Source organism: Neodiprion lecontei, chromosome 4 (genome assembly GCF_021901455.1).
Source record: "Neodiprion lecontei isolate iyNeoLeco1 chromosome 4, iyNeoLeco1.1, whole genome shotgun sequence".
Classification (NCBI taxonomy): Eukaryota; Metazoa; Arthropoda; class Insecta; order Hymenoptera; family Diprionidae; genus Neodiprion; species Neodiprion lecontei.
Genome location: NC_060263.1, coordinates 524,008 through 538,386, shown reverse-complemented (window position 1 = coordinate 538,386; position 14,379 = coordinate 524,008). Strand labels below are relative to the sequence as shown.

General features: G+C 45.2%; 1 protein-coding gene across 7 annotated transcripts in view; it reads left to right on the top strand.

Annotated features, from left to right (window-relative positions):
- Positions 1-14,379, top strand: part of LOC107220528 — a 186,157-nt gene that overhangs the window by 112,452 nt on the left and 59,326 nt on the right. For all 7 annotated transcript variants that reach the window (XM_046736336.1, XM_015659171.2, XM_046736332.1 and 4 more), the window contains one exon: positions 12,715-12,976. In XM_046736336.1, coding sequence (XP_046592292.1) covers positions 12,715-12,976 — 262 coding nt within the window. The remainder of the gene's footprint in view (positions 1-12,714; positions 12,977-14,379) is intronic.

Genomic DNA, 14,379 nt, shown 5'->3' with positions numbered 1-14,379 from the left:
AAAGTGCGAGCAGTTGGTTCAGGAATCACTATAAATGGTAATGGAGAGAGCTGCGAGCTTGCACTCTACTCTCCTCTCTCCTCTCCTCTCCTCTCCTCGCCTCTCTTCTTCGCTCCGCTTTCAACCCCCATCGGCATTCGGCGAAGCCGAGGCGCAGGGCTGCTGGTTTGAAAATGTAATATTTCTTCCAACTCTAGCGTAAATAATACCGATTCGTGGTATATATAACGTATACCTATTCACACCGCACTCAAACCGCGCAGAGCAGCATCACCCACCCCCCTATTATAGCCATACACATAGGCAAAATCGTGAAATTCGTACAGACAGGACTGACTGACTGGGGGTAGATATTATATAACGCGTATTCATTTTACGTACACGAAAAAATACGTGTGTTGCACAGTGCAGTGAAAAATTGACAAACAGAACTGGCTTGATTGCAATTGCAAAAACTAAAATATCCAATGCTGTTATACCTCGGGTGGTTTTTATTATCAAATTTTTCGAATTTTGACTCGGATAGGTATATTTTAACAAAATAGCAGCATCAACGCTGATTGATTTGTTAAACGTGTACATTGTTTGCAAATACTTGGTCCCACGATCGATACGATCTGTGTACAACTGAATGTTGCGTATAAATGTCTACGGGTGTACACGTAAAAATAAATAAAAAATGTTACATCATTTTTAGCGACCTCTAAATATTTTCCTACTTCCTCCGGGTTTTGCGACAATTTGTTTGTTCGGTACGTGTCGCAAATTTTTCCGGTAGCTCCTTAAAATAAAAAGAAAATAAAAAAAAAAAGTTGAAAAATGAACCACCCTAATAACGCGTGCGTGAAAAATATGCATAAACGGAGGGAAAAAAGCAACCTGCCGATATGGCGGCAAGCCAGTTTTCCCATTGAAGCGAATAACGGTTTAGACGCAGGGAGCCTTAGAGCAATTCCGCTGAACACGGTGAATACCACCTGTTATACCTCTACATACGTATTGTTTATTTTTTCGCCGGCCTCCGTATAGGTATAATAAGGAAGGCTGAGGCGGATACTCGAAGCTCGGTGGGGTCGTAATTCCGTAGTATACCTTCCGGGAATCAATCGGTCAATAGCATGTACATATCTACGTCGCCCCCTTTTCTTTTATTCTCTTTCTTCTCGTACACCAAGGTTTCATCAATGACTCGTCGTTTTACGCACGCAATACAACGTACACCGTTACGGATATTTAAATACATTCTCGTTTCTACAAATAAATTTATTTATTCACTCGTCATTACCTCATTTCTTGCGTTTCAAATATTCGAACGTACGTGAATTATGCGAGTCACTACAAGTTGCGAGATGGACGGAGATTTTTTACCTTGAATAATAACAACAACAATAATAATAATGATAATATTTATCGGTTTACAGCTGATGAAATTTAACGATAATCATTTTCGTTCGTTGCTTGTCAAACAACTCGAATCGGATGTAAATCTTGCGTTCGTCTTAGTTATATGATGAGATAAGGAAGAGAAGGAGAAAGAACGTAAATTTGAGCGACGCGTAAGAAATGGCCGACAAGCTAAAACTATCCATGCATCCTTCTATTCGTGTATCAGGTACCCGTTTAAAGGTGCGTACATACGTAATATGTATAACACTTGTGTAACCCTCCCACTCGCGCCGAGGCTCGGACAGTCGCAAAAAGCTCTTTTTACGAATACAATATCGTGTAGCGAGTCGGTTTACGCATGTGCATGGGTAGGTGGGTACGAGGTATGAGGTACGAGGTATGAGGTATAGTATAATACAAGGGGAGGCGTTGAAAGGTCGAGAATCGCACCTGCATTATGCAACAGTCCCGCAGGCGTTCGCCTCCCGACCATCTCATCCCGTCCCGCATTTCCAAACCCTGACTCAAAAGCGTGGCACTAAATCTCGGGGTTGCCCCTCCCTCCCTCCCTCCTGTCGTCTTACTCGATACCTTCATTACCTCAAAAATCAGCAACTCAAAAAATCCCCCTGTACCAAATTTCTTCTAAGTTCGATCGGTAGATTTGATGGGCTAGAGTTGAGATGAAAATCTGAAATAATTGGAGAATTATCTTTAAATTATCTGAACATTCGAAAATCACCTTTTCAAGTACCAAGGTGTATGAACGAACGACTTGCCGCATGCAAGACTTGCGATAACCTTGTTCTTTTCAAATCTACTATATTCCGCCGGACGCGAACTTCAAATGCCTCGGTAGCATTTAGCACTTCGCTCTCTTATTGTAATACAAGGACCGTTGCATTCCGCGTCGAAATCGCGGTGTAACGATACCGTGTCAACCGTGTCCATCGGACTAAGTTTCGACAAGTTACGTTTTCAACTTTGTCTGCAAGTGTAACCGGTTCGCGGTTCGCGGTTCGTTATCTATAAGAACAGTTCGCGATGTCTCATTGTGTCACCTCCAGTTACCGTTTGCAACCGAGCCTGTGGTCGGTCAACATTCATCATCCCGCTTTCTCTTGATCGGAAAACCTTGCGTTGACTTCGTCCGTGAAGTTGGTAAAGATATTGTGATGATTCAACGTTTCGGAATAACAGTTTTTTCACAGTGCAGGGATGTCTGAAATTCAATAAATCACACCATAAGGTGAAATTTATTCATGTTTCGTTACATCAACGTTACCAACTTCAGCCTCGTCAATTGACTTCGTCTAACCAGAGTTTTTTTTTTTCTAAACATTTTCTGGCATTGTTGACGCAGACGTATAATCGTTGCAAAAATGGCCCAACACGACGTGAGAAAGGAGGGGAAAGCAATTTCTCTCTCGAGTCCCGTAGGGTTGGACGGAAGGAGTGGGCGAGCTTTAAGCGGCTTTCGAAGGGCGGCGAGAGGATGAAGGTTTCGTTCCTCCCTCGATTCTCGGCGAAGGTGGATAGGCGGCGGGCGGTAGGTGGTAGGTTGGTAGGTTGGTAGGTTGATGGGCCGGTAGGTATAAGCCGTCCAGGTACGTCGGTACTTCACCCCGTGGGTGAAGAGAGGCGCTTGTGTTTCCCTAGCAATGCTAATATTTGCCATTCGATTCGACCGGCAGCGCAGATGCGAGCGGTATCACCGCCATCATGGCCGCCCGTTTTCGGCTTCGTACACACGCAAACACACACGCACACCTACCCAGGCACGTATTTATTCGTTTCGTTCACGCGCTGGAAAATCCGGAGTGGATGAGAGATTCTAAGGGAGCTTTAAATCACTTTGCCGAGGCTTTGATCATCAATTTTCCCTACAACTAGCATTGGCTGAAAACAAGCTGTTGCGTCGCAAAACCCTCGATCGCTAGGTCTTGAAAGATAATTTATAATCACACGTCATCTGGTTCCCAAGTGTTGCCTGCTAACTTTCACTAGCTGCACGTTTTAATTAAGATAGGTCGATTCGTAAGATTACTTTAATCGTAAATATAATCTTAGGCATTAGTAAGCATACCCGCAAGCACTAGACCGTTCGTAAAGCCAAGGGCTAACACAGTCTCACAAAACCTTTCACTTATCGCACCATAGAATCGCACAATTGGCGATAATGCAGATGATCGTAAGCTCAAACTTTCCCAATAATTTTATTGCACTCCGGACGCGAGTTGCCAGTATTCTTCTATTTATTTTCTCTGTCGAGTTCGAACCTTGCCATGAAAACTATCCTCTACCTATCTCTTCTGATCCGAATCCAAAGATTATAAAAAATCAACCGCTGCCCCTAACATCACTCCTAAATTTTCTTGTACCAATCCAAGTTATTCAACAATTTTCTACCACTCCCACGACTTTGCTTCTCTCAAGCTTTCCTACAATTTCGAACAAGTTAGTCGTCCAATGTCCACCTGACTTGTTATTCTCATTCTCATTTGTGTAACAATATAGCATTTCGAACTTGACACGGAGAGAATAAAAGAGCAGGTTTCACTAAAAACTGCCGGAAAAGTCGGACGCATCACGTTTTTTGGTAAAACGTACTTCGGAAAATGCAGAATTTACTCTAGAAAGGGTGAAAACCACTGTGCGCGGAGTAAAATCTACTACATTTATAGTGAGGAAATATAGTTGCCATTGGTATGTTTTATCCAAAAACCTCGATGTTTCCCTCTTTTCCTACAGTTTTGAGTAGAATCTTTCCCTTCTCTTCTCTCCGTGCATGTCAACAATCTATCTATCATACAATACCAACTCGTTGAATATATTCGTTACTATTTTTAATCGCCATCGATATTATTCCAACCCCAACACCCGTAATTCCTGAATCGGTATTACAGGAGTTGACGTGAACCACAAGTATACCTACGCATTCGCACGACGTACAACACCGCTAGAGGAATATGACTTGTAGGTACGTACGTATGCCGCAAGAGCGTACATGAAAAGTATAACTTTTTCATTTCCGCGTCGCTTCCGCAGCGGCGGAGTGTCACGTCGGTTTGCGGGGAATATCTTTTCTACGCGAGGTTCTTGAATAAACATGCGCACCACCCTCGCCGAACGAGGAGGAAGACGGCGCCATGTATAAAAGAGAGATTCTCCTCGCTAGCCGGGGGGGCGGGCCCTCCGAGCCTCTGACCTTAACCACCGTCGGCTATACGTATATAACATATAACTCTGTGTGTATAATGTGCATTTATACGAGTACCGGTGGGAACAAAAGAAACCGCTCCGGCAGTGATAAGACTAGGGCACGGCATCCGTCTACATTTAACTTAATTACCCTTCACGCTCCAAGTTCTCGCATTATATTGCAGAGAAAAGAATACAGGTGACAGTAAAAACTAATTAGAACTGTATACGTATATTACACGAAGAATATTTTACCATGGTACATGTATACAAGGAACCCCGTGAATTTCTCGCTGATTGGAAAAATGCTCATCCTTTCGTCTAGTTTCTCTCTCCGTCGATTCGGAAAGAAGGAAAATTATCGCAGATTCTTGCCTCGCGTTATAATCAAGCAGGCGACGAGGTGGAAAATTTTTCACATTCGCGTAGCTGAGAATAGTAGGGCGTGTTTGCAGGCGTAGGTTTATTGCGGGTAAGACGTGGGCAGAAAGGGATGATACGCAGGTATAAAACGAAGCTTAACCGCCGAAGGGGTTGCTGCACGCCTCTCTTCTCGTTAAGTATGCAGCAAGTATTGGGAGGATACCGACTCATTGTCAGAGGCGCAGCCCTTAGGCATGAAAAGTATGTCGCAACGACGACGACGACGATGACGTCCCCCTCATCTGCATTTAACTGTATCCCTAGTTGCCTACCTCGTTATCAATTACCGGTCAATGGGTGGATGAACGCGTTTCTTTGTTTATTCTACTTTTTTCTTATTTCCATATCTCTTTGTTACGCGGCGTCTATACGCGATTACATGCAGTTTTTATATCCGCATTATTTTTATACTTCCGTTGATGAAATCTAGACCCGTGAGGAAGAGGCGGTTACAGGTCCGTACGTACGTATCCGTGTGAGTAAATAAAAAGACCCAACCGACGTTTGGCGGGCTATAAAGAGAGAACCTTTGGGGTTGTTCAATGGCGTGGGTGGGTGCATAACTCCGTGCGGATAGAGAAAGCTTGACTTTCTTTTCGAGACGAGAATTACGACTAGTAGGTAATGCGTAAGATGGTGACGAAACACAATAATGAGAGAAAGAGAAGCAAGAGTCGGAACGATCGTTTTCTTAATTACAAGCTTCGCGATTAAGTGACCCTTATTTATGTGTATAATACTCGTATACTTACTTACTACTGACCCATGTAAACTCTCATTGTCAGCTTGAATAACCGTAAGTTTCGGTACTATCGTACATGCCGAAACGACTCGACTTGAGACGTTGCGGTACGTTTGCCAGCAAATTGTCGCGAGAACTGGAGATATGTACTATACGTATGTATATATCTCGTCGGAGAATAAAAATCAAATCATAAAAAATGTTTCCTCATTTTTATAATCGTTATATTTACCGGTTTAATTGAATTTCGCGAAGCTTGTGATTTTTCTCATCCGCGTAACATGATTTAAGGTATATAGGTACATACCTACCGTAATACCTCTCTCTCCCAGAGGCAAATTTAACATCCAGAATTCGTTCCGGATTTTGTATAACTTTATCTTCGTATTGTGATTATTATTTTCATTGTACAGCCTACCTGCGTGACTATGTAGGTATTCAAATAATATATATAGGTATTTAAAGTATATATTCTCGCTTGTATTATACGCCGTTCCACGGAGATGTGTACAAGCTATGCGATTCACACATATATATAATATTTTTTAATACGCGTAGGTATATTATTAAAGTGAAAGATCGACGAGGCGTGAAGCGCGCGGGTTAAAATGACGCCTACGTAATTTCGTCCCTCGTCCCTCACCGCGGTTCTCCGAGAGAATGTATCGTCGAGCTTACCCCCGACACTCTGCATATTTGAAAAGGCTTTGCGAGGTTAGTCGATTAAGGACCGGGTTCGGCCGGTTTCCACCTGACGCACGCACCACTCGATTTAATGTCGGTGTAATTTATTATTTTCACAAGTGAAAACGCCACGTGTACGTTTATATTCTTATTTTGTTCGATAGAATTTTTACAAGAAAATTCCGTATCGGCAAACGCTCGCATTTTTTAAGATTTAAACTCGCAAAGATTGATTATCGGTCCTATGTCTACCTATAGATTGTTGTCAGAGATCTACGAAGATCGAAGAAGTGGCTACCCGTACGTATAATATAAACAATCGATCGCGTAAAACCATCCATTTCGCTTTGCTCTACAACAGGGCGGGATACCCAGACGCGGAACTTTGCAATTCGGTTTCGCACAGTCGTATAAACTTTAACCGTATAACGGGAGCATGCGCAGGTGCATTTCGCTACTACGGTTTATACGTCGTATATGGCCTGATCCTCGTTATCGAAAGTTGTAATTTTAACCATACGGATAACATAATGTAATAATAATTATACCGACCTTAGCGCAATTTTAATACTTCGGTCGCAGGGGCGAAATAGAAAAAAAAACGCGGCATTTGTATGCCTCTCTTCCAGAGGACAGACTTGTGTTTTTGATTTTTGAGTTTAATTTTGATTTTTGATTTTTTTTCTTCTTCGCACTCTTCTCCACTGTCGTATAGGTTTATTTGGCGAATCAACGAGGGAACGATGTCGGCATAGTACGCGACGACGAGGCGCGGGCTCCATACCCTCGCTTTCTCGCGTGACTGGGACATTGGCGAGAAGCTAATCGTCCTCCTCGGCCCTGTTATTAGCTGTCGCGGTGGCCGAAATTATCAACGTAACGGGGAACCCCGAGCTCCCCTCCATTCCCTTCCATCCCTCTCCCTCCCTCTCTCTCTCACTCTCACTCTCTCAAGCTCGATCGCCGATTGCACCTTGCCACCTGACTCTCCGCCGTGCCTCGAAACGCAAGCCCTTATAGATCCCCCCTCTCGCTTTTCCCCTTTTAGAAACACGCAGGGCTGGCCAATTAGGCCTGGTAATACAGCTCGCTAACAATAAGTGCAGTGATATAAAGATGTAAGGACATCCCGGGGACACGAAATTATCAGGAACCTTGCAATTTCTATAATACAATCGACGTTATACCTGATAAACTGATTTCATTGCGGTATTTATTTGTTTTACTTTTTTTTTCTCTTTCATTCTTTCGGTGAAATTGTCGCGTTTGAGTTGATAATTTTATTTCACGTAAACACTTGTAGGCGTTCAACTTCCGGTATCATTTCAAATTGCGATCACCGCAGTCGAACGAACTTCACTGGCCATTTAAGATAACCGTTTCGTTTCATCGCGCTGCAATGACATTATTTGCAATACGGGATTGCTAATTTGGTGCCGTGCCTATTGAAGTATTCGTACTTACACGATAATACAAATCTATCAGACATAGCCGTACGTAATCGCGAACATTTTTGTAGATCGTCATCATCGAGACGTTGAAACCTCTCGAACGTAACTTAATTCCTCTTATTGTAAGAGTTTAATCAGCATTCCCATAAGTGCGTGATCATCCCCTTACAACCTGATTTACAAATATCGTTATACAGTTCCAAAACAATTGATCCGGTTGTAACGAAATGTAATTTAAAACTTGACCGGAAGTCGTAGTTATCTGCAGAATAAAGAAAACAATCAAAATCGATTCGATAGTACCGGAGTTACGAGCGAACATACGTCAGAAAGATTCATATCATGTTGTCGAAGAGAAGGAAAACTAGATACCTGTAGACGAAATGTTACCGAGCGAGGAAACTCGACGAGCGTTTCGTCGCACGGAATGAAACGGCCGAGTATATATGTATATACACACCCACACCCACACCATGTACATGTACATATACATATATATATATATATATGTATATGTATAGCAGTAGGTATCCGGTGGACGGTGGGCAGTTTGATTGATCGCCTTGTTCGGTGATCAATGTCTTTCCCCCTCCTCCTCCTCTCCGAAAGATCTCGGCCTCGCTTTATCATCCCCTCTCGCTCTCACCCTCCCTCCTCTTTGCTTCCGCAAATTCAGGCCTGGAATACATAACCGATTCGCAAGTGTTCAATCAGGACGCTTCGCACAGGTAGACGCGTACTCGGCTACCTTGCACATCCAAAGGCCGGTCCGGCTCCGGCATCGATCGGATCTACCCGAGCGTGTAACGGACGTTGCATATTGCCGTAATCTGCAGATGCGCGATCGGCCCCCGAGCTTTGACGGATCGCTTTTTCCACCCACGCGTAGCGCGCGCATGACGTGTGTGAAAAATCTTGGAAACGATTAATTACTTTGCCGCACCTCTTGCGTACAATATATCGTATCGTATCGCATCGGGATTTTTGTTTCCGCCCCCGTCCTCCCCGCCTATCCTTTTCTTTGCAGTTTTCGTTTCTTTTCCTTCGTCCCTCGTGACGCGAGATATTCTCGTCACGTACGTACCTCTACGCATGGATAAATGGGTTTTGCACTCTGCAAGACTCGAATCGTATACGAAGAAAGATGCGGGGCTCAGGTTTCAGGACTCGCGGTGGCGAACAATCGCGGCGGTATAACTTTCGACTCGGCGATTATAGAATTACCCTAGAGTTTCGTCTCGGGACGCGGAGCTATTGCATCTTTCGTATTTACACACACGCATGCCCGATAAAAAGGGACGATTATCGATCGCATCCCCGTTCTCTTCCCGTCAAATAAGCACAGCTAGGCGGAATCGAATCGGATTAGAACCGGCCGCTGATTTTCTATAGCCGCACGCGACATTCCCGACTCCCAGCTTTTCCTCCTCCTCCTCCTCCTCCTCCTTCTTCTTTTCACAAGAATTTCTAAGCCCTCTGAGCTTCCGTCACGTTTCAGGCTTTGACGGGTTTTCCCACATCTCGCGTCTCGCGGCCGCGGTCTCATCGTGGTAAATAAAATCTCGATACAACCGGACGGATGTTCCATGCGCGCGTGTGTGCGCGTATATCGTGTGTGAGTATGCGCGTGTATGCGCCCATGTACGGTATGTTGACGCCGTTGTAACGTCCCGTGGTATTGAATATTTCGCGGCTGCTGATAGGTGCTGCTGGGTAGGTACAGAAAATTTCACCACCGCGCTCTGCAGGGTTCAAGCGAAGCGTAAATTTCCCAACGAATCGAACGCCGACGACAATGGACAATCCACCTCTATTTTTCCTCTCTCCTCTTCCCTCTTCCCTATTTTCTGCTCCACTCCTTCCACCGAGCGAACCCTTCGTCGAAATATATTCGAGTATCCAGCTTCAACGAGCCGAGGGGTTCGCCCAGCAATCGGCACCAGCTTGACCAATTATTACGCGAATCGGCGACGCGTTCATCCGGAGAACAACCCGGGATTAAAGGCGTATTTCGGAGCCTTTTGATTGGCGTTGATCCCGTCGTATCCTGGCGGATATAACGCTACGATTATCTGCCCCATAGACCTTGTAGAAGATTATCTTTACGGATACTCAGTTTACGAAAATCTGCAGTCGCTGGGTCGACTTGTTGGAATATACACTGGAGAAATTTCATTTTTTACATTAACTGGGAAAATTCAGTAAAACAGGTGTCGTTAAAAAAACTGTTTGAATATTGTTGGAATTATGAAAAACGAGGTACGCGTAACCATTTTGCGCTATCGTCGATCCTTTTTTGGTTATTGCAACGCAAAATCAGTTTGCGAGGTTTACTCTACTTTTTTAGCTAAACAAGGCTTTAACGTCGATTTATTGTTGCACGAACATTAAATTATCGCAACAGTTACAAGAAAATATAGCAACAGCGATCGTAATGAGAACGAATAGTAACGGACACTAGACTTTCCGGTAACGGCTAGAAAACTAATTTTCATTTTCTACCTGGAACTATATTTTTCGATTCCGGTAAAAAATGATAATAATTAAGGACCGAGCGATAACCGGAACTAAAAATTTCTCTCAGTGTAGATTGGAGCTTCGTTATATGGCGGCAGTCGATTGCCTCGCTTCTCGGCAGACTCGTTTGCGCTTTTTATTCCTTTTCTCGTCTTGATAGCGAAATTCGGGCTTCTAAGGAGCGATTCCGTGCCAGCTAGCTTCTCCATTTGCACCTCGCCGAGTTTAGGTACACTGGGAGAGCAGAGGCGCGGGCTGAGATTCGGTTTCAGGGCGGAGTTACGGTCCGCAACTCTTGGGAGGCTGACGAGTATTTGCCGTTGTTTACTCAGCATCGGCTTCTCGGGCAGCTTCTCGCTCCACCTACAGCGTCTTCCAACCCCATCGTTTTCTCCAACCTTCTCGCTCCTTCTCGCTCCCTCGTCTCGTTCTTATCCTACGCTCGGTCGATGGTTCCGGACGACCTCGACTTTTTATTACCTCGGAACATTTTCGTCAACAACTCGGTCGTAAAGTCAAACGACGTAGGAAGAAGCGCGGAAAGTTGACGCGAAAGGATTCCAGGGGCGGTGCAACCGCTGCCTGCCGGTAAAAGTTATTGCTAATTCTCTCCGATATATATATATATATCAGGGTAGTCCAAGGAAATCTAGTCATTTTATTTCAAAGTCACACGTTTGATAGTTGTAGGAATAGGAATTTGAGCGGTCAATGTCAATATCATATTTAGTGGCTCCTGGACGTTATCTTACATTTTCCATTTAATCAACAGGCGAGAATAATTTTAGTTGTTTGTGAATCTTGTAGCTCAGTAATGAAGCAATGTACACAAATGTCTGATACATATTTTTCCATGGAATTCAATGCACTAGAAAACAGGTTTCCCGTAATATTTTGATAACTCAAAAAGAAACTCTGTCCTCAATCAGGGATCGAACCGTACCACGGATCGTCAGCGTTTGCCTTACTCCGGCATTTCGGATTACCGGCAGGAAGTGACGCGAATACGAATCCTCGTCAGCACGTCGAGTAAACAAGTCGGATGTTCTAAGTTGGAACTCGGTAGTAACCCCATCATCGATCTTTATTGCTGACTTTGGCGGGAGCGCCGCTGCGTCTTTGGTGGTTATCTTATTCCCGAGGAGGAGGAAGAAGAAAACTTTTCCTCTTCACCGGAGTGCAGGAAGAACTCTCCTCATCTCCACGTACGTGCGCCGGCCACACAATTTTATCGTCTCACGTACGCGCGTCGCGTATCAAGGGCCCCGACTTTGTCTCCGTGTGCCGTTTGTCATATTTTACTATATTTGTATGCCCGTTCGGACATCGCGAAAGTGCGCATCGAAATCAAACGGTGTGTCGTAGCGATACCGCGACTACATCTCGCAGCCTCGCATGGGTTTCCCAGCGCAGGGTTTCGCCCATAATATTGATTTCACGTGTTGTCGGGCGGACGATGATAGAAAAGCGGCTGAATGCGTAACGCACTTGCGTTAATATTTTTAATTTCCCATCCTCGAGTCCCTCGGTCCTCGAAACGGTGCTCGACCATGCAGCAAATTACATATTATACGGCCGTTCGACGGAGGAGGCCAATTAGCGAGATGGAAAATGGTTTGCAGTCGAGAGTAGGCGGAGAGATGAGAGTAATTCACAAAAAGGTATAATAATAACAACCATGCACGTACTACACACAGGTACGTACCTACGTAACGGAAAAAAATTTAATACACCTGTCTAGCGTACGTGCGTACGTATAATACGTTATACGTACCATAATTCAACGAGTATACGCGAGTTGGAAATATTCCGATAAAAATCCACTCGCCGTGCATACACCGACCAATATCGGATTTTATTGCTCGGATATGAATTCGGCTTTTGAACATTGTTCCCACGTTACCGAACTCTGCGGATCTGACAGAGGCCTAGTAAACACACGGACCTACGGCCGCGTTGGCAACAGCAAAAAAGGGCTAACGGTATTGACTGTATTTGATTATGGCGTAACGACGCAAAGTCGGTCGCATCTGCACGTGCGTTCCGTGCCATGCTCGTGACCCGGAAGCGGCGGGACCTTGCGTTATTTTGCAAGGAATTCGAGGATGACGCGACGACTTGTGCAGAACGCGTTATCGGCAGGTGTAAGGACTGCGGAAGTTTCGATCAGCGAATACCGGAGCACTCTCTCTTGCGTAATTCGTCCCCTGAACTTGGACCCTCGTGAATAATCGAGCGTCGTGTCTCTTGGATCTCGAACGTATCTGATACCTTGGATGCCTTCTTGACCCCCGACTCGTCTGATTTCAGGGTCCGGTCGGGGAGGTGGGTGGCGTGAGACTGCCGTTGCAATCCCTGCACGGGTATGGCTCCGTGTTCATGTACTCGGCCTCCATGAGCAACGGGGAAGCCGGTGGGGGCGCCGGAGGCGGGAGTACCGGGGAGGTCACCTTGAGGCTTCGCGAACCTGAGGACATTCCTGAAGAGGTCTTGGCCCGGCTCGACGACACCGCTACTCTCTCCATCTCGCTTCAGGGTGACACTGTCCTCAGATTGGGTGGCGCCGGCACAGGTAAGTCGGTACCGCGTACCTACACGGACATCCTTTCTTGGCGTTCATACAATCCCTACTACCGACACACCTACCGACATCTTTCCCAGACTAAAACCCGCTGTGAATGCGGTGACGTAATCGCGGAGAAGGGTTTGAGTCTGGGTAAGATGTCGGTAGGTGTGCCGGTAGTAGGAATCTGTAGCCGGAACCGGCCTTGTATTAATTATACTTTTCTTCGTGCAATTTTATATCCCTCGTTTTCAATTTTCACGCCTATCGCATCATCCACCGACCCTTCTACGTTATTGCAGGATAGCAATTAATCAGCTTCTCTGTATCTGTATCTCACGGATTATAACAGATTGTGAACTGATTTATTTCACCCGGAAGTTGCGATGCCGTCGCTGTTCGAAGTCTGCGAGACTTTCCCAGTTTCGTTCCCCCGTTCATATTTTCAACCAAATTAATCCGTCGATTTGTTTGCATATATATGTCTTTTTTATCCGCCTCTGTAATATTTTCTCCGGCTTTAACGAATATCGACTTATACGGTATACAATGGATACGAATCGATAGTTGCCTGCACACAATGAGACTTTTGCGTCAGCAGTCCACAACCGGAGCACTGATGGGTTACATTATGTATCTTCGTATCGTGCCCCGTCCATCGTGCCGCTACAAAGCGATTCTAGCTACCGCTGCGATGGTGAGTGGGATGGCTGGCGAGGGGAAGGGAAAGGGGAGAGGAAAAGATTTATTGGAGAGGCTGCCTGTTACGACGGGCTTAAGCTTAAGTTTCTCGGGTATATGGGAGGGGGGGGGGGGAGGGACTGGCGATTGATTAGGAGGGTCGTTTGTTGCACGTGAGAAATGTTTTTCAACCTCACGCCTGATCCTCGTCCTACGGTACAACGTTTACAAATTCACGTACCCGTATCATGCCGCGCGTTTTGCAAATTTGACACGCACGTGCGTTTTATCAAGCTTACGCATGCCCATGCGTAAAGAAACGTTAATTCACCACTTGCACTATTGTTTATGCTGCGGTTAGTTGTCGTTTGTGAATGTCTCGAACAAGACGAACGATTCTCAATTTGTCTCAACTAGTCGGGAAAAAACGTTTGATAATAATAAACGTTGACGGAAGTTCTGGATCGCATACCGCAGGTACGTTACACCGATTATTTGTGCACATATGCAGTCGCTGGTGTGTTGTAGGTACATATGTAGGTGCGGTAGTTGTTACATAGGCGAACACCAGCCTGCAGGCGATGGCGGGTGGCAGATTTTCTATCCCACGTACCCGAGCCATTATCCTACCGTCACGTATTTCGAGACTTGGTTAAGGGACACGTACGAGGATCCCGGTACCAGTCGAGGCAGGGCGGTTTCGACGCGCCAAGAACTTGGCGAAAATCGTA